At 56.3% G+C, this 19,403-nt stretch overlaps 1 protein-coding gene across 8 annotated transcripts in view; it reads left to right on the top strand.

Moving 5' to 3' along the window:
- AHDC1 (AT-hook DNA binding motif containing 1) overlaps positions 1-19,403 on the top strand; it is a 64,507-nt gene that overhangs the window by 38,427 nt on the left and 6,677 nt on the right. For 6 of the 8 annotated variants that reach the window (XM_081055465.1, XM_081055466.1, XM_081055468.1 and 3 more), the window contains 4 exons: positions 4,639-4,816; positions 9,982-10,093; positions 10,249-10,286; positions 10,660-15,576. In XM_081055465.1, the coding sequence (XP_080911591.1) occupies positions 10,734-15,533 (4,800 nt within the window). In that variant the 5' untranslated portion in view covers positions 4,639-4,816; positions 9,982-10,093; positions 10,249-10,286; positions 10,660-10,733 and the 3' untranslated portion in view covers positions 15,534-15,576. Of the gene's footprint in view, positions 1-4,638; positions 4,817-9,981; positions 10,094-10,248; positions 10,287-10,659; positions 15,577-19,403 lie in introns of those variants that run through there. The other 2 variants (XM_081055469.1, XM_081055470.1) reach the window with 2 other exon arrangements.

Raw genomic sequence — 19,403 nt, forward strand, 5'->3', positions numbered from 1 at the left:
ACATGCAGAGCCCTATGCGCCCCCACCTCCTCCTGGGGCCAGTGGTGTTTGTCACTAGGGCAACGTGCGGCTGTGCCCGGCTCTGGCAGTACTGGGGTGACATTCATGCCCTGTGAGCTGTGACGCCTCTGCAGGCAGAGGACAGCACCACCCAGACTGGCATTGATGGGGGAGGGGTGGGAGTGGGCTGTCACCTGTCTGCAGCAGTCGGGGTGATACGTTGTGTACCCATGCTGCAGTTTGGAGGGAAGGAGTGAGGTCGTTTCCCGGGCTTATACTGTGGGTTGGGGGGATCTGTAGCCTTCTCACACCTGGAAGGTGAGGCTTGTTTATGTGTATGTGTGTGTGATCTCTCACACAGAGAGATTCTCCGTGTATTTCACATCCATTATTGGTTGTGGGGGTGCCTGGTTGGTTGTTATGTTAGTTACACCATTTCGAGGGTGACAGCTATATTCTTGTTTCATACTGTCTGGGAGTATCAGATGTGCCCATCTCATGCTTTAGGGGAAGTGACAGGTTATGTGCTTCACTCATCCTGTTAGGAGGGTAGTCACCGACTCATGCCTGTCTCTGACTGTTGGGTATGTGTGAGATGTCACCATGTGCCCATCTCATGCTGTTGTGGGGAGTAATATGTGTGATTAGCTCATGCTGTTGGGAGGTTGTCTGTCACCCTAAAGAGACAACATGTTGCCTAGTGGTGTGGAGATGACAGTGGGTGGAACCTTCCCATGGAGCCTAACGGGCCCCAAAGGGCTGGCCAGAGGAAGCCAGCCCTCGTGAGTGTGGGGTAGGGGTGCCTCAGTCTCACATGACCTACCTGCTGACCCAGGTGCCAACCCTGGGGACTGTTCCCCTGGAGGAAGGACCTAGTGTTTTTCTGACAGTGTGGAACAGGACCCTCTGGGACTGGGGCAGGTGTGACTGGGGAGGTGAGGCACCAAGCAGGGTTCGCATGGGGGGGCTGTGTCCCGCAGGCCTGGGGGACCCTATTCCCTGCCTTTTCTGCCCCTGAAACTGTTAAACTAATTAAAGCTGTGGAGCCGCAGGATTAATCGGGGCAGCTCGGCGCGGGCCAGGAGCTCAGGTAGTCGATTAGTGTGCCGCGGAGGATATTGGATTTCTGAACCGCAAGTCAGCACTATTCGGGCCTGTTATCTCTCCGAGGCTCGAGGGTCAGGAGGCGGGAGGCTCCAGGCGCGCTGGCCACCCCCGCCCGGACATCTCGGAGCATCCATTCCCCCGGCCCACACCACCTTCTCAACCTGACTGCCTGCGTCCCCCATCCCTGCCCTCCTGACCCTGCTGCTGCCCATGCAGCCGTTCTCACCCAGCCCTTCTCCCTGGCTCATCCTGGCCCTGCGCGAGGTCTCCCTCTGTCTCTCTCCGTCACCCTCTGGTCCCCATCTGTCAGACTGGCCTCCCCAGTGTTGCCATTCCCTCTGGCTCTCTCCCTCTCCGTCCCACCTCGTCTGACTCACACTCTGCCTCACTGACACCCGCTCTTCAGCCTCTGACTGCCCCTCCACCTCTGCCTTCCTTTCCCCGTCACTGTCCCTGTCCCCCAGTCTCTTTCTCTGTCTCTCTGCTATTGTGTTTGTATGTGCCTGTCTGTTTCTGTCTCTGTCTCTCATGTCTCTCTGTCTCTGTTTCTCTCCCTCTTTGTGTCTCTGTGCATCTCGCTCTCCCTCTCTTTTTTCCCCTCCCTCTGGCACTCAATCTCTCTCTCTCTCTCTCTCTCTCTCTCTCTCTCTCTCTCTCTCTCTCTCTGTCTCTCTCTCTCTCTCTCTCTCTCTCTAACACTCTCTCGCTCTCTCTCGCTCTCTCCTCTCTCTCTCTCTTGTGTGGTCTCGGCTGGTGTCTGCAACCAGAACAAATCTCCCCCAGCCAACACCCCCTGAACAAGGAGGCCAGAGCAGCTAATGGGAAACATGTGATTCTGCCTTGCGCCTGGAGCACCGTGAAGGGAGCCTTAGTCCCAGCTCAGCCCCTGCTCCCCCTCTCGCTGCATTCCCCACACCGTACTGTCCCCTGTCTCCCAGGGGCTCCCCCAACCTGTGTGGGCACAGTGCAAGTTCCCCAGTCATTTACATTTCAGGGGGTGGGGGGAGCTGATGTTTTTTACAGTTGGGGAGTATCAGGTTGTGGAGGGGCTGGGAGCAGCTTTGCTCCTTTGGTTCCCCTCAGCCCCCAGGGCCAGGCAGACCCCATGCAGACTCCCCCCACCACCACCACCATATGTAGGAAAACAGGGCCAAGATGAGCTGAGCTGTGGGGGCCTGGATGGGGGCAGCCAGTCCACCCCCACTGGAAGGCTCTGGAGCCACCCAGATTTCCATCTTTTCTGCCCTCCTGGGCCTCTGGGGAGCTGCAGAGGTGGGGGCTCCCTGAGGGCTTTGGAGCTGCTGGGCTGCATTTCTGTGCCCACCCAACCACGGGGAAAGGGGGGACAGATCAGAGGAGGGAGACTCTGGCAGGTTGGAATTCTCCTTCTCTGCCTGTGGATAAATTGTCCCTAATCCAGGCTTGTAGGAGCTGTCTGGCTCCTACAGAAAAAGAGAGAGAGAGAGAGAGAAAGAGAGAGAGAGAGAGAGAAGGGAAGCAGGCATACAAACACAGTGACACAGACACACACTGTCTCACAAAGGGCCTCTCACATGCGCACACACGTACTAACGAGTTACACAAAGGTACCACACAGACACTGAGGCACCCTTGGTTGACAGGCACACTATGGCACACAGATCCTCTCACACATGTTGACACTCACACAGCTATACTGGCACAGACATACAATGACACCGCACAAGGGCCCACTGACACACACAGACACACAAATATAAGGTCATACAGCTCACACATGCATGGACATACGCATGAGCCCATACTGACCCATCCATGGTGAAACAGCTCCACAAGGACACTGTGACCAGTCACGCTGTCATACCATGACCCTGAAAACCCAAAGAAATGCACAAGTAGGAGGGAGGCCACACTGATCCACAGTGACACCAGTACCCGCAGTCACAGGCCTTAGGATGAGAAACCTGCAGGGACAGCAGAGACTCAGCCGCTCCCCCCCACCCCTCTCCCCACACACATTCAGAGAGCTCTGAGACAGGCAGAAGCCGGTTCTGTTCCTGACACAGCGGGATGTAGAGAGCCGAGCAGAGTGTGTGCATACACAGACACACTCATAGCCTGACCACAGCTGGGCACACCTTGTCACACATAGGCACACACACTTCCACCTGTGTCCTCACAGGCATGCAAATGCAAGCTCAGCCAGACATACACAAGCTGAATAGACCCAAATGCACACACCCACATGTCTAACTGAAGACACCAAACCCAAGTACACATCTGTCTCACACACGCACACACACACACACACACACACACACACACACGGCTGATCACAGACCACAACTGAGCAAACACACAATCCCATACATGTACACTCATAAACACACATGTACCTGCACAGACAGACAGAAATGCACAGAGAAGCATACAGAAGGCTAAATAATAAATAAACCCAGGAACCCACATGCAGGTGTATTTACCCAGACAACTCAACACAGACATACATTTATACAGGCGGGATCTCTAACACATACCGTGTTTCCCTGAAAATAAGACCTAGCCAGACAATCAGCTCTAATGTGTCTTTTCGAGAAAAAATTAATATACGACCCGGTATTATATTATACCCGGTCTTATAGTAAAGTAAGACCGGGTCTTATGGTAAAATAAGACTGGGTCTTATATTAATTTTTACTCCAAAAGACACATTAGAGCTGATTGTCCGGCTAGGTCTTATTTTCGGGAAAACATGGTACAAATTCCCAGACAATCAGAACCTGCAAGGAGGCTCACGAAGCCTGGTTCCAAGACCCCCTCTGGGCTCCAGTGCAGACCTCAAGGAGGCGTACAAGTGGTCAGGAAGCAGGGAGGTGGTGAGAAGGGCTATGGCTATTAAAGAGAACAAGAGACATAACCAGTAGCTGATAGAGAAGAGTAAATGCCAGCTGCATATACATCCCCTCCTGGAAATCTATATACGCCATCACTTTGAACAAACTCTTAGCATTTAAGTTTTCCCACAGTGCTCCTCCACATTCACAAGATCTCCCCATTTTTCTTCTTTTTTCTTAATTTATTTATTGGGGTGACAATTGTTAATGAAATTACATAATTGCAGGTGTACAATTCTGTATCACATCATCTATAAATCCCATTGTGTGTTCACCACCCAGAGTCAGTTCTCCTTCCATCACCATATATTTGATCCCAATCTCCCCATTTTATAGATGAGAAAACTGAGAGCCTGCGAGGTTAACTGACTTGCCCAAGATCAGAGAGTTAGTAAGGGTTGAGCCAAGGACTATCTGACTCCCAAGACCAGGTTCTTTCCACCATAGCGTAGGTATTCATGTTCATGCATATGTGTGTACCTACACATACAAAGATACTGCTTCCCAATAGGAACCTAATGTTTCAAGGTTCACAACTCCCAAGTGAAATGAGGTTTGAGCTATTCTAATTGTGTGCAAGGGTGAACCCCATCTAGGATGGCCTCTTGGTCCCCCTGTGTCCGTGCTTATGCCTGTGGTGCTGTGTTTGCTTCCACAGATGGGAGCTTGCCTGCCTGACTACCCATCGGCCTGGACCCCAAAGCCCACCCTGCTAAGTGTGTGCAGAGGGCCCCGCGTTCGGGGCAACTCTCAGGCTGCCAAGGAGACCACCCTCGAATCACTGGCGAACACAGGCCTTTCCTGCTGAGCTGGGCCTGTCTACACAGCCTGCTCGGGTAGGTAACAACGTATGGGGAAGCCAGGTCTGTGCTTGGGCTACCCACAGGAAGTGGAAGAGATCAGGGGGACTTACTTCCCCATCCTAGCAGGGATTCTCCCCTCCCAGCTTAGGCCAAAAAGAGGCCCTTGATAGAATCAAAATATATTAACCAAACTTACTCAAATTTCACATGGGATACTGAGACCCATGGGTATACAGCAAGGCCGATGGACTCCTGCCTCCTAGTCTGGGGACTCTTCCCTGCTCTTTGATGACCTGAGAGAACTGGGAAGGGAAAGGGTTTGTGACAATGAGCAGAACTCAGGGCAGAGGTGGAAACTAGAGTGCCTAATATGTGTAGCTGACCCCCAGGACTGAAATCTGGAAGCAGAGAGCTGAGAGGCCAGCCAAGGTGAGGTGCTGAGAGGACCTGGGTAGTTCAGGTATGCTAGGCTGCCCTCCTAGGATGAGAGGGGGCAGAATCTACCTCCCTACTCCTGGCCCACATTAGCCCACCCAGGCTCAAGAGCTACAGAGGCCAGGTGGGGCTACCCTGCCCTGCAGAGGCAACTCCCTGAACTGACACATGAAGCCTCAGGGCTCCAGGAAGCTTCCTAGAGCCCAGCCTGCCTGGGGACCCCACCCAACTTCCAAGGGAGCATTCCTGGAGCCTGAGGTCTGGGGGCGGGGCCTCCTGGGATTGTAAGGGTGGAAAGGTTGGGCTATGAGAGGAAAAGGATACAGGGCTGTGTGTGTGTGCCCACTGTAAAAGTACAGGACATGTTATGTGCAAGTACACAGGCATGCGTGCAAGCAGGTGTGTACCGGGGGGCTCTGTCCTGAGGTGCGGAGGGCTCTGCATACGAGAGTCATTTAAGTAGACTGAGCTAGGAGATGTTTGAGGGCTGTGTGTGTGGTATGATGAGTGTGCAGAAATCAGTGTGTCCTGTGCAGGTACGGGAACCCTGGAGTGTTGTGTGTGCTGTACTGGATGGTGTATGTATACAGGACGCCAGTATACATTGAAGAGGTGTGGAGAGAAGAATCTGAATACACTGGGGTGGTATGTGGGTACACCGGGATGGTGTGGTGTATGGACACTGGCATCTCTCCGTGTGTCACTGGGGAAGTGTGTGTTCAGGGTTCTGAGTGCACAGAGGGGGTGGTGTGTTCACATGGCTCCATTTGCGCTTCGGAGGTGGGCTGGGCAAGCCTTCAGCTGAGCTGGGCTCAGCAGTGCCCAGCCTTGTGGCCAAATCGCTGAAGTCACTTCCTTTCCAGCAGCAACTTTCCAGGAGGAGGAGTTCTTCAGACCTGGGCGGGGAGGGGGGGTGGAACATGTTGCTCTCTGGGGAAGGAGGTGGGCGGGGGTGAGAGGCTGTGGGGAGGGCCTGGTGGGGCTGGAGGAGGGGAGTCCTCCGGGAGACAGAAGGAAAGACAAGGACAGAAGTCTGGAAGGGCCAAGGGCAGGAGGGGATGGGGGCGGAGCAGGGCGGGAAGCACAGTCCCTGGGTGACCTCGGAGAGAGGAAGGGAGGGCCACCCGGCAGGGTGACCCTCGGGTTCAACCAGAGCTGGCTGTGATGCCCGCACACCTGGCACCCAGGGCAGGGGGCTGGCAGGGGGCGGGCCTAGGACAGACCTGCTTGCCAGGTGCCCAGCTCTTGGCAGGAAGGGGGTGGGCGAGGGCTGCACAAAGGAGCTCTGTGTGGCTGGGGATAGGGTGGGGTGGGGTGTGTTGTGTTGTTGGGGGGGCTGATGGCTCCAGGGGGTGGGGCGGGGCTTGCTCCCCTTGGGGGCATCAGTGGCTCTAAGGGGACACCTAGTGGCAAGGGAGAGTAGTGCATCAGGATCACCGGGGTGGGAGGGGGTGAGGAAGCTGTCAGGGAGTAGATTAGAAGTCAAAGATTAAAACTGGTGGTTGAGACTAGAACAGTTGCTGCAGGAGAGGAGGCTGCAGGAGAGGGGCTGACTCTCTGGACAGTGAAGAAGTTTGGTTGAGAGGAGCCCAACAAACCTAAATTCAGACTCAACTCTTCTATGTCATGGCTGTTTGTCCTTAAGGGCATTACTTAACCTCTCTGTGCCCCCATTTAAATGCCAAATAAGTGACAGTTGCCATTATTATTTTCATTATTGTTATTTTTGTTATGGTTTGGGGCCGGAATGGGGTTAGAGAAAGATCTTGGGATACATTTGGGTGGGTGGGAGGGGGCAGAAGAGAAGGAGAGTGAGAGGGGTGATGCTTAGTTCCTGATGGGGCAGATCCTGGGAGATAAAGGCCTTGAAGGGAGATGCTGGGGGGTCTCACAGCAGCAATAATAGCCCCGCTTTGAGGCAGTGTTTCCATTTGAGGACATCCCTGGGCTTTCAATCCCAGCTGGGAGGGAAATGGTGTTGGGGGGAGGAGTGTGCAGGCTGGAGAGAGGGTCATGAGGCCGGAAGTGAGAGCTGGGGCTGGCAGTCTGGCTCCCCTGGGGAGGCTGTGGGTGGGGGAGGGGAGGCGGTCTGGGGAAGGGGTGGGGTGGTCACAGCCGCAGCAGGGAGGGTGGGGCTGGGGACTCAAGGATGTGGGCTGGCGCTTCCCGGCACTGTGCACAGCAGGTTGGGGCCTCCAGCCCCCTCCCAGCCGCCTACTGTCCCCAGGGGTAGGCTCAGAAGCAGACAGAGGGACAGAAGGACCCTTTAGACTTTGTTCACAGACATGGGATAGGTGGTGCCCTTGGGAGGGGTCCAAGAAAATGGCTGCCTGGGTGTGGTAAGGAGGGGAGCCAGCTGCTTCCCTCAGATCCTGGAGGCTATAAGAGAGCAGTGGACAGAGTCAGGAGGTCTGGCAGGAGGATTTGCCCAAAGGTCTTCACGGGTGGGTGGAACAGAAGCAACCACTGGGGAGGAGGTTTTTCTCTTCTGCCAAGACCACACCCTCTGGCCCTAAGTGGGAGGTCTGCAGAGCAGGGAGGGAGGATGGCTTCTGGTAGGCATCTCAAGGAAGGCACCAGGAGCTATGGGTCAACCATACTATTGGAAATCAGACATGGAGATTTTAGAGTCTGAGCCTCCTTCCCTCCTTTGTGAGGATGTTACCCAATGTCCTTCCTGCAAGAGCAACGGTGGGATTTCTTGAAGCAGAGATCCTGGTCTGCGAGGGGCCAGTCCACAGTCTATAACCAGGCATAGAATAGAACCCTGAATGATTGAGTAGGTGGGACAGTGAGGAGCCACTAAGGTCTGGGACCTGCAGAGAGGGAAGGACAGAAGGATGTTCTGCTTGGATGAGCAATAGAAGGGCCCTCCCATGCCTTGGACAAAGTCTCTTTCCCTTTTTGGGTCTCAGTTTTCTCATCTGTAAAATGGGAGAGGCATGAGGTGGCACTAAAACATTGCCCACTGGAAGAGCTGATTGAAGATACAGATTTTCAGATGTCCTTTCAGATCTATGAGTCAGACTTCCCTGGACTAGGGCCTGGGTATCTGGAATCTCACACAGCTCCCCCAGGCCCAGGGTTTGGAAGCCAGTGGGTTAGATGATTTTTAAGGTTTCTCTCAGCCTTAAATTAAACCATAGCTGTAGAAGGAGCTCTTTTAGGAGTGGCTAAAGGAGAGTTGCTGGGAGCTGGGAGTGCAAGGAAGCTTTGGACATAGGGCAGAATTAGGAATCCTGCCACTTAGCAGCTATGTGACACAATTGCTCTGAGCCTATTTCCTCTGTAATGCGGGCATTATAAACTGTGCCACCCAGGTTGCTATGAGGATTCAGTTGGTCGTATATGTGGTGGTGCTTTGTAGGTTGCAAATCGGTGTCCACCAAAGGGAAGTGGGGGAGTGTCTTTATCCACTCCATCCTGTCCCTGGTCTAGTCAGCTGTGCAGTCTTCCTGGAGGGTGCCAGCAATGGACAGACAGTATGACGGCCAGTAAGAGTCTCCGCGTATCTATGGGGGATGGGCTCCGGGGATCAGATCAGAGCCAAACACACTAGGCATTGTTGGGGTCAGTCTTTAAGACCCTCACAGTGGTAGGGCCCATTCAGCTCCTTACTCCCCAAGATCCCAGCTCCTGTGGATCAGCCAGGGCTCTGAGTCTCCAGGCTCCCTTGGAAGTCGGATATGCCTGGATCTAAATCCCAGCTCCGCCCAGACCACCTCAGGGAGTCCGTTGGTAAAGATTCATGTAGCACCCATAGCCCAGGCCCTGGGGTCGGGGGGTACAGCAGTAAATAAGACAGACTCGATCTCTGTCTGCCCCTGATGGGCCCACGCTCTGGGGGGACCCACTGAACAGCCAGTTATACAAGTAAACGATTGCAGTTGTGATAAATATTGTGAAGGTAAAGTAGAGAGTGCTCTGGGAATGTATGTATGGCAGGGACTAGACCAAGGCCATAGGTGGGATGGGGGTGTGTTCAGAGAGGACTTTTCTGATAAAGGTGGACGAGGGGTCAGAAAATGTCCCTTTCTACATTCTTGTCTCCCTCCGCCTCCTTCTTGGGTCACACTTGTGGGTCTGGAGAGGAATGAAAGAGAGGCTCATGGGAAAGGCAGGGCTGAGTGCTCTGTACGCCTCATTTGTCCATTCATCCCTTCAGTAAATGTGTTTTGAAACGCACTTGTGGGCCATGTGCTGATCGGGGTTTTGAGAGATACACACGGAAATGAACAGGACAGAAATCTTGCCCTCATTGTGCTTAAAACCTTCCAGTGCCTGGTTTTCTCGTCTGTGAAAATGAGGGTGGTAACCATATTGGTCTCAGATTTGCAGGGGGGGTTAGATGAAATAATCCATATAAAGTGCTTAGGCCAGTGTTTGGCATCAGAGAACGTGTCCCCAAAGTATGAGCTATTATTGGTGACTCCCTGGTATGATCGCTCTGACCTCAGACACTCTTCACTTTTTCTTTGCAGCTTTTTGCCCAGTAATAATTAAGTCATTTGTGATTGTCTGATGTTTGTCTACCCAGTCCTTGTACAAAGTAGGCACTCCATAAATAATGAGTATATGAATGAATGATGTTACTTCAATCTCTGAGCCTCCATTTCTTCATCTGCAAAATGGGGTTATTAATAGCCCCTACCTCGCAGGACTGGTATGAAGAATTAAATGAAACGATGCCTGGACAGCTTCCAGCCCAGTGCCTGGCGCGCAGTAGGTGCTCACTAAACCTGAGCTGCGATGGTCCTTTCCAGGCGCTGTCCACGCCCCGAGGCCTGGGCTCAGGCCGAAGTTGCTCCACAGCACCCCCAGCTGACAGCCAGCGACGGGCAGAGCCCCCAGGCACGGGGGCCGTCTCTTTTCCAGGTCAGCCGGGGGTGTGTGCTGGAGGGAGCATCAAGGGAGCTGGGGGTGGTGTGTGGAGGAGACCGGGCCAGTGGGCGGGTAGATAGGTCAGGTGCGCAGTGGGCTCTGGCCAGCAGACCATTCAGATCTCCTGTTGCCTGTCTTGTTGCCCACAGAGATCTCCAGTGTGACAGCCCAGGTGGCAGAGCCGAGGGTGAGTGGCTGGGGTTCCCCTGGAACCCTGGGGATGTGGCAGAAAGGAGGGAGGCCTTGCCCTTGATAGGACTTCCTGGCCCTCTCCTTAAGTTTGATCGGGAATGGTCGCCCTGCCCTGCTGATGTTTTTCCTGCTCAGAGGCAGGTGTCCTGTTCCCACTAGGGCCTAAAAGGGGTGACCTGTCAATAAGTGGAACTGGGGCCCATGAAGGGTTCGTGGTTCATGCGGTGGTTTGGGAGAAGCTAGGGGTCAATAAGTGGATTGGACTTAGGGAGGGGACTAAAGGGGGTGCAGGGGCTCATTGAGGATATGGGGAGCTGATGAGGAGTTGGGTATTCATTGAGGGACCTCCTGCCTATCCTGCCCGGCAGGTCCTGGTCCCGGCTTCTCGCACCCTCATGTCCGCCCCGGCCCCGCCCGGCGGCCCTCGGAGGACAAGGTCAGGATGCGTGTGAAGCCCCAGGGCCTGGTGGTGACTTCCAGTGCCGTGTGCAGCTCTCCTGACTACCTCCGGGAGCCCAAGTACTACCCCGGCGGCCCCCCCACCCCCCGGCCCTTGCTTCCCGCGCGGCCCCCAGCCAGCCCACCTGACAAGGCCTTCGCCCACACCTTCTCTGAGAACCCGCGCCCACCCCCACGCCGGGACCCCAGCACCCGGCGCCCACCAGTCCTTGCCAAGGGGGACGACCCGCTGCCCCCTCGGGCGGCCCGTCCTGTCTCACAGGCCCGCTGCCCCACACCCGCCGGAGACGGCAGCAGCTCCCGACGTCGCTGGGACAACGGGCGGGTGAGCCTACGTCCAGTGGTGCAGCTGATTGACATCATGAAGGACCTGACCCGGCTCTCCCAGGACCTGCAGCACAGCGGCGTGCATCTGGACTGTGGGGGGCTCCGGCTGAGCCGCCCGCCCGCCCCGCCCCCCGGTGACCTTCAGTACAGCTTCTTCTCTTCCCCCAGCCTGGCCAATAGCATCCGCAGTCCTGAGGAGCGGGCCACCCCCCACGCCAAATCTGAGCGGCCCAGCCACCCCCTCTACGAGCCTGAGCCTGAGCCTAGGGACAGTCCCCAGCCCGGCCAAGGCCATAGTCCTGGAGCGACGGCCGCGGCCACCGGTCTGCCCCCAGAGCCTGAGCCAGACGGCCCTGATTACTCAGAACTCGCTGACGCCGACATCCTCAGTGAGCTGGCCTCCCTTACTTGCCCTGAGGCCCAGCTGCTAGAGGCCCAGGCCCTTGAGCCACCATCGCCTGAGCCGGAGCCTCAGCTCCTGGACCCCCAGCCCCGCTTCCTGGACCCACAGGCACTAGAGCCACTCGGGGAAGCTTTGGAGCTGCCGCCCCTGCAACCTCTTGCTGATCCTCTGGGGCTGCCAGGCCTGGCTCTCCAGGCCCTGGATACCCTGCCTGACTCCCTTGAGTCCCAGCTTCTTGACCCTCAGGCACTTGACCCCCTGCCCAAGTTGCTTGATGTCCCCGGACGCCGTCTGGAGCCCCAGCAGCCCCTAGGGCCCTGCCCACTGGCTGAGCCCTTGCGTCTGGACTTGTGCTCACCCCATGGCCCCCCTGGGCCTGAGGGTCACCCCAAGTACGCCTTGCGGCGCACTGATAGGCCAAAGATCCTGTGTCGCCGGCGGAAAGCCGGACGGGGGCGCAAGGCAGATGCTGGACCTGAGGGCCGCCTGCTGCCCCTGCCTATGCCCACAGGGCTGGCTGCCACCCTGGCCGAGCCCCCGCCACCACCGCCTCCACCACCTCCTGCCCTGCCAGGCCCAGGCCCAGTCCCAGAGCTGGAGCCAGAATCTTCCCAGATCCCAGTGGTCCCTACCCGCAAAAGCAAGTGCCGCGGTGTGCGGCGCATGGTGGTGAAGATGGCCAAGATACCCGTATCACTGGGACGGCGTAACAAGACCACATACAAGGTATCGTCCTTGAGCAGCAGCCTGAGCGTGGAGGGCAAGGAGCTGGGCCTGCGCGTGTCGGCTGAGCCCACCCCGCTGCTGAAGATGAAGAACAACGGACGGAATGTGGTGGTGGTCTTCCCACCTGGTGAGATGCCCATTATTCTCAAGCGTAAGCGTGGCCGTCCTCCTAAGAACCTGCTGCTGGGTCCTGGCAAGCCCAAGGAACCAGCTGTGGTGGCAGCCGAGGCAGCCACCGTGGCAGCAGCCACCATGGCGATGCCGGAGGTGAAGAAACGGCGGCGGCGGAAGCAGAAGCTGGCATCTCCCCAGCCATCCTACGCCGCAGACGCCAACGACAGCAAGGCCGAGTACTCAGACGTCCTTGCCAAGCTGGCCTTTCTGAACCGCCAGAGCCAATGTGCCGGGCGGTGCTCACCGCCCCGCTGTTGGACACCCAGTGAGCCCGAGTCAGTGCATCAGGCACCTGACACCCAGAGCATCTCCCACTTCTTGCATCGAGTGCAGGGCTTCCGGCGGCGTGGTGGCAAAGCAGGCGGTTTTGGTGGCCGGGGTGGGGGTCATGCGGCCAAGGCAGCCCGATGCTCCTTCAGTGACTTCTTTGAGGGCATTGGCAAGAAAAAGAAGGTGGTGACAGTGGCAGCTGCTGGGATGGGGGGCCCCGGCCTCACTGAGTTGGGGCACCCCCGCAAACGGGGCCGGGGGGAGGTGGATGCCGTGACTGGGAAGCCCAAGCGCAAAAGGCGTTCCCGGAAGAACGGGACGCTGTTCCCAGAGCAGGTGCCCAGTGGCCCAGGCTTTGGGGATGCCAGCGCTGAGTGGGCCGGGGACAAGGGTGGTGGCTGGGCCCCTCACCATGGGCACCCAGGTGGGCAAGCTGGCCGAAACTGTGGGTTCCAGGGGACTGAGGCCCGAGCCTTTGCCTCCACTGGGCTAGAGAGTGGGGCTTCAGGCCGTGGCAGCTACTACAGCACAGGCACACCTGCGGGCCAGACTGAGCTCAGCCAGGAGCGCCAAAACCTCTTCACCGGATATTTTCGCTCCCTACTCGATTCAGATGACTCCTCTGACCTCTTGGACTTTGCCCTCTCAGCCTCGCGCCCTGAATCCCGGAAGGCATCAGGCAACTATGCAGGGCCCCCATCAAGTGCCCTGCCTGCCCAGCGGGGCCTGACCACCTTCCCCAGCCGAGGAGCCAAGGCCAGCCCAGTGGCAGTGGGCAGCAGTGGGGCTGGGGCAGACCCCTCCTTCCAATCTGTCCTGCCCGCTCGCCAGACCTTCCCGCCAGGCCGGGCAGCGAGCTACGGGATAACCCCAGCCACTTCAGACTGCCGGGCAGCCGAGACCTTCCCGAAGCTGGCTCCCCCATCTTCAGCCGTGGCCCGCTCACCTACCACTCACCCGCCCACCAACACCTACCCTCCCCAGTACGGTGGCTATGGGGCTGGACAGAGTGTATTTGCCCCAGCAAAGCCCTTTACAGGTCAGGACTGTGCTAACAGCAAGGACTGCAGCTTTGCCTATGGCAGTGGCAACAGCCTGCCTGCCTCGCCCAGCAGTGCCCACAGCGCTGGCTACGCCCCACCTCCTTCTGGTGGCCCCTGCCTGCCACCAAGCAAGGCCTCCTTCTTCAACAGCTCTGAGGGGGCTGCCTTCTCTGGTTCAGCCCCCACACCCCTGCGCTGTGACAGCCGGGCCAGCACTGTCTCGCCTGGTGGCTACATGGTGCCCAAGGGCACCACAGCCTCTGCCACCTCCGCCGCCTCTGCCGCCTCCTCCTCTTCCTCCTCCTTCCAGCCCTCGCCTGAGAACTGTCGGCAGTTTGCGGGGGCTTCTCAGTGGCCTTTCCGGCAGGGCTATGGAGGCCTAGACTGGGCCTCAGAGGCCTTCAGTCAGCTCTATAATCCCGGTTTCGACTGCCACGTCAGTGAGCCCAACGTGATCCTGGACATCTCCAACTACACGCCACAGAAGGTGAAGCAGCAGACAGCCGTGTCTGAGACCTTCTCAGAGTCATCTTCTGACAGCACCCAGTTCAATCAGCCAGTGGGCGGCGGTTTTAGGCGTGCCAACAGTGAGGCCTCGAGCAGTGAGGGCCAGTCGAGCCTGTCCAGCCTGGAAAAACTTATGATGGACTGGAATGAGGCATCATCTGCCCCCGGCTACAACTGGAACCAGAGTGTCCTCTTTCAGAGCAGCTCCAAGCCGGGTCGTGGACGGCGGAAGAAGGTCGACTTGTTCGAGGCCTCACATCTGGGCTTCCCATCATCGGCCTCTGCCACTGCCTCAGGCTACCCATCCAAACGGAGCACTGGGCCCCGGCAGCCACGGGGTGGACGGGGCGGCGGGGCCTGCTCAGCCAAGAAAGAGCGGGGTGGCGCGGCAGCCAAAGCCAAGTTCATCCCCAAGCCACAGCCGGTCAACCCGCTGTTCCAGGACAGCCCAGACCTTGGCCTGGACTACTACAGTGGGGACAGCAGCATGTCACCACTACCCTCACAGTCAAGGGCCTTTGGCGTAGGCGAGCGAGACCCCTGTGACTTCATGGGACCTTACTCTATGAACCCGTCCACGCCATCTGACGGCACCTTCGGCCAAGGCTTCCACTGCGACTCACCCAGCCTGGGTGCCCCTGAGCTGGATGGCAAGCATTTCCCGCCACTGGCACACCCGCCCACGGTGTTTGATGCTGGCCTGCAGAAGGCATACTCACCCACATGCTCACCCACACTGGGCTTCAAGGAAGAGCTGCGGCCGCCACCCACAAAACTGGCTGCCTGTGAGCCCCTCAAGCACGGGCTCCAGGGAGCCAGCCTGGGCCATACGGCTGCAGCCCAGGCCCACCTGAGCTGCCGGGACCTGACGCTGGGCCAGCCCCACTATGACTCCCCCAGCTGCAAGGGCACAGCATATTGGTACCCTCCAGGCTCAGCTGCACGCAGCCCACCCTATGAAGGCAAGGTGGGTACGGGGCTGCTGGCTGACTTCCTGGGCAGGACGGAGGCCGCATGCCTCAGTGCCCCACACCTGGCTAGCCCACCGGCCACGCCCAAGGCCGACAAGGAGCCACTGGAGATGGCCCGGCCGCCCGGTCCACCCCGTGGCCCCGCTGCAGCTGCTGCTGGCTATGGCTGCCCGCTCCTTAGTGACTTGACCCTGTCTCCCGTGCCGAGGGACTCGCTGCTGCCCCTGCAGGATACCGCCTACAGGTATCCAGGCTTTATGCCGCAGGCGCATCCCGGCCTGGGTGGGGGCCCCAAGAGCGGCTTCCTGGGGCCCATGGCGGAACCTCACCCTGAGGACACATTCACCGTCACCTCCCTGTAGTGCCAACTGAAGTGCCGACTGGACCTCGAGGTTTTATTCCTGGGTGAGTCTGGGGATGTGGGTGTAGTGGGCAGAGACCTGAGGGGTGGGAGGGATGAGGATAGGATATTAGAGCTTGGCCAAGGGAAAGAGGTATAGTGATGAGCAGGCAGGATTTAAGGACAAGATTGAGAACCTGACAACAGGGATTTGGAATTTAGGAAGGGGTCTGGAATTAAATGTTGGGAACAGTCTTAGGGAGGAGATGGGTTGCTTGTGTGGGGAACCCAGCATGGGGCTTGGATGGTCAGGGGGCCCTATTATTAAAAGGGCTGGAGAACCATAGACTGGATGGGCCCATCTAGTTTGGTTCATCAAGCATTTATTTCCCTCATCCATGCTAGGTCCTGGGCAGGCACCACCTGAGTCCCAGGAAATACCACTTGACCTCTTGGGAGGGAGGGCATTTGCATTGCCCTATGTGAGACAAGTGAAGGGAGAAGCAGGTTGCTTAGTTATCTGCCAGGGTCCAGGGTACCAACCCTGCTGGGCTCCCTTGTCTCCCTAGGAGGAGCTTCATTTAGTCTAAGAGGCAGTCTGGCAAGGGCCAGGCTAAAGGTGTAGCCAGTATGTCTAGTCATACACTTTGCAATGACTTCACAAAATGGCCCAGAGTTTCCTGGTCTTCCACGGTACCCCCCAAAGGCTATTTTTCAACATCTTTGGCTTGAGGTAGGTTCAGTGTGGTCGGGCATGTGGGGTAGGGATCCAAAAGTGGAGAATGGGTGCTGGGAACCTGCAGCCAGTGGGTCTATCCCCAGGTGAGAGTTTTCCTGCCTAGAAAAAGCCAGTCCCTTTCCTGAAGCCAAATGCTTTCCCAAGACTCAGTTAAATATTGCTAGATGTTTAGACGTTTTTATCAGGCCCTGTGACCTCAGTAGCTAGAGTCACAGTTTAGTATTCTCAATATTTTGTGTTTGAAAAAAGGAAAATAAAAGAGAGAAAATGTCTCCAAAATGGTAAAAGGGGAGGGGGTGGGAGAAATCGTTTTCTTGATGAACAACCTACTCCAGAAATAGAGCCATAACTAGCCCATCAGATCCCACTTTTGGACCACAGACCTGTCACAGAATTGGCTCGGACATGGTGGGTGGTGGTGGAGTGGCCTGGGGGCCTGTCTGAGCCCCTCACCTTTCACCTCTGCTGCCACCAAAGCCTCCTGGGAGTGTCTCTTCTTGGAGAAGGAATAAGAGGGCTACTGGAAAACCCCGTCCCTGCTCTAGGGAGCCTATGCAAGGCCAAATCGACTCAGGATCCTAAAGCCATGTCAGTGGAAACTCATTACCCTTTCTCTGCCTGACATCAGCTCCTTGGTACCTAAACGTGGCAAAGGGCAGCACATGGGAGACAGGCGGCCCGGGGCAGGACAATTTCCCAGTTGGCCATCAACGTGCTCTTTGCCCTTGACCAAGCTTTCCCCCACCCCCACCACTACTCCAGCCTCTATTTCCCCATCTGTTCGAGGAAATTGCCTTTGATAATCTCTTAGGCTCTTGCAACTCTGCATGGCATAGACAATGGACCAAACTTTTTTTCTTTTTTGGCAGCATATTTTTCCTCCTAATGAAGCCAGGCCAAGATTAAAATGGCCTTCCGCTCCCTATGTGCCTCATTGCAAGCAGTAGAGCCGCAGATCTGAAGCAGACCAGGGAGAAGCTGCTTAGGGTTTAAAATGTCAAACTCTTGATCCTTCTCACTGGAGGGGAGATGTCTCATGGATAATCAGAAATGTGAAATAATCCAAAAACCATTCCTCCCAGGCTCTGGGTGGGAAAATAAGTGGGTGTGGGAGCTGGGTGCTTGGGCAGGTCACAGCTCAGTGAGACACATAATGGAACCACCAGTGAGGCCTGAACGCAGGAGGAACTGGGACGCAATCCAGCCCCACATTCTGGCCCTGCTCCCCACTCGGAGCTGGGAGTTGACAGCACTATCCTCAAACCAATGCATTCAGTTGTTCCAGAAACATCTGTCCAGTACCCACTATGTGCGAGGCATTGGGAGGCACCACAGTGAACACCATAAATGACATCCTGATCCTCAGGGAGCTTCCAGTTTAGAGAGGAAGACAGTAAACAGAATAATGCAAAGCATTTGGTAAATATCACGATAGGAAAGACTGCAAGAGGAGAAAAGCTAGGAAGCCATGAGAGCCCATAACAGGCTGACCAGATCCTGAAGCTGATACTTCAAGGATGAAGGGGTGTTAGCTAGACAGGGAGTGGGGAAAGCATTCTGGGCAGAGGGAACAGCAGTGGGTAGAGCCCTGAGGCAGGAAGGAGCTCAGCTTTTAGGAACTGATAGAAAGATAGTTACACTGAGTGAGGGGACCCGGCAGGCAGGACCAGGTCATGCAGGGCATCTGGAAGGAGTTTGAACTTGATTCTAAGACAAATAGGGAACCACTGAGGTGAGCCCTCAGCTGGGATATGCCAAAGGTCACAGTGGAGCAGCATGAGTGGTGAAGAAGGGAGACCAAGCACTGATGGAGGCTTGGACCAAGGTGGTGATAGGGCTGTCTCCCTTTATCTAAAATGGCACACCAGCTCCCTCACCTAGGACAACCCTCCAGTTCCAAGCACTGATTAAAATTATTGTGGGAATGAGGAAGGTTCGGGATATAGGGAAACAGAATGGTGAGGAAGAAGAATTGACAGAGGGAGCCTCACGTCATTAGAGGGCTTAAGCAGAGAGGACATTGATGGGCTCATTCACCAACAAGCTGTGAGCACTTTTGATGCTGAGCACTGGAGAAGCAGTCATTCAGCTCACCTTCACATCTTGAGCCCTTCCGTGCCCATCTCAGTACCAGTCACGGGGAGACAAAGCAGCCTTGGTCCCTGCCTCAGAGCTTAGCTTCCACCCCAGGAAGCTAAAACAAGTACACAAAGAACCTGAAAACACCTGGTGGAAAGTGGCAGGTACCCAGAGGCAAGGAGAAACAAAGCTTGTGCACCAGGAAGATGGGTGTTGGGGTCAGAAGTCATTTCTGTTCCCCTTTGGTGAGAAAAGGGACTCATCTTGTGCTGGGCCCACTTTACTGACCCTTCAGCCTGAGAGGTGAGCCCCCACCCCCAATCTGTGAGTTGAGGAAACAGGTGCAGCTATGAACCTTGCCCAGGGGATCTACAGTTAGTAAATGGTGGAGCCAGCATTTGAACCCAGTACTGCCCCCAACCCCCAAGCTGCATACTCTGCCACGGTGCTCCTTCTCCACCCCACATCCCCGATTTCCTCACCTGGAAAAGGACAGATTGGTTGGATGTTCCCTACGACTGTTTCTGGGTCTGACATTTTAAATGGATTTTGAGGTTCTGTAGAAGAAGCTGCATTTGAACTTGACCTTGAAGAATAGATAAGATTTGGACACGTGGAGAATGGGGGAAGGGCATTCCAGGCAGAGGGAACTGTGGACAAGGGTAGGTCACATCCCAATGGGAATTTGACGAGGAAAGCTCAGAAGAGCCAGAGTGGGAAATGTGGGACCAGATTGGTCTGGGAGCTGAGCTAATGGGACAGAGAAGGAAAGGGGTGTGGGGCACCTGGGCCCAGGCAGACATTTTCTCTAGTCCCTTAAATGGAAAGCAAAAGCCAGACAGACTGGCTCCACGTTGGGCCCTCGTGGCTGAAGATCAGTGCTACCAGACCCTGGGAACAAGGTGGGAGGGTAGAAAGAGCCCTCCAAGGTGTTCAGGAATCTCGAGTCCTCCCTCTCCTCCCTATTCCCTCTCAGGCCGGGACGTGAGGCCAAGAGAAATGTCACAGGTCCTCCAAGGTTACACCAGCTGGGGCCTGACTAGAGCAGAAAGCAAGTTTCCAAGGCCACCATCC

The sequence above is a fragment of the Rhinolophus hipposideros genome (genome assembly GCF_964194185.1).
Source record: "Rhinolophus hipposideros genome assembly, chromosome: 8".
Lineage (NCBI taxonomy): Eukaryota > Metazoa > Chordata > Mammalia > Chiroptera > Rhinolophidae > Rhinolophus > Rhinolophus hipposideros.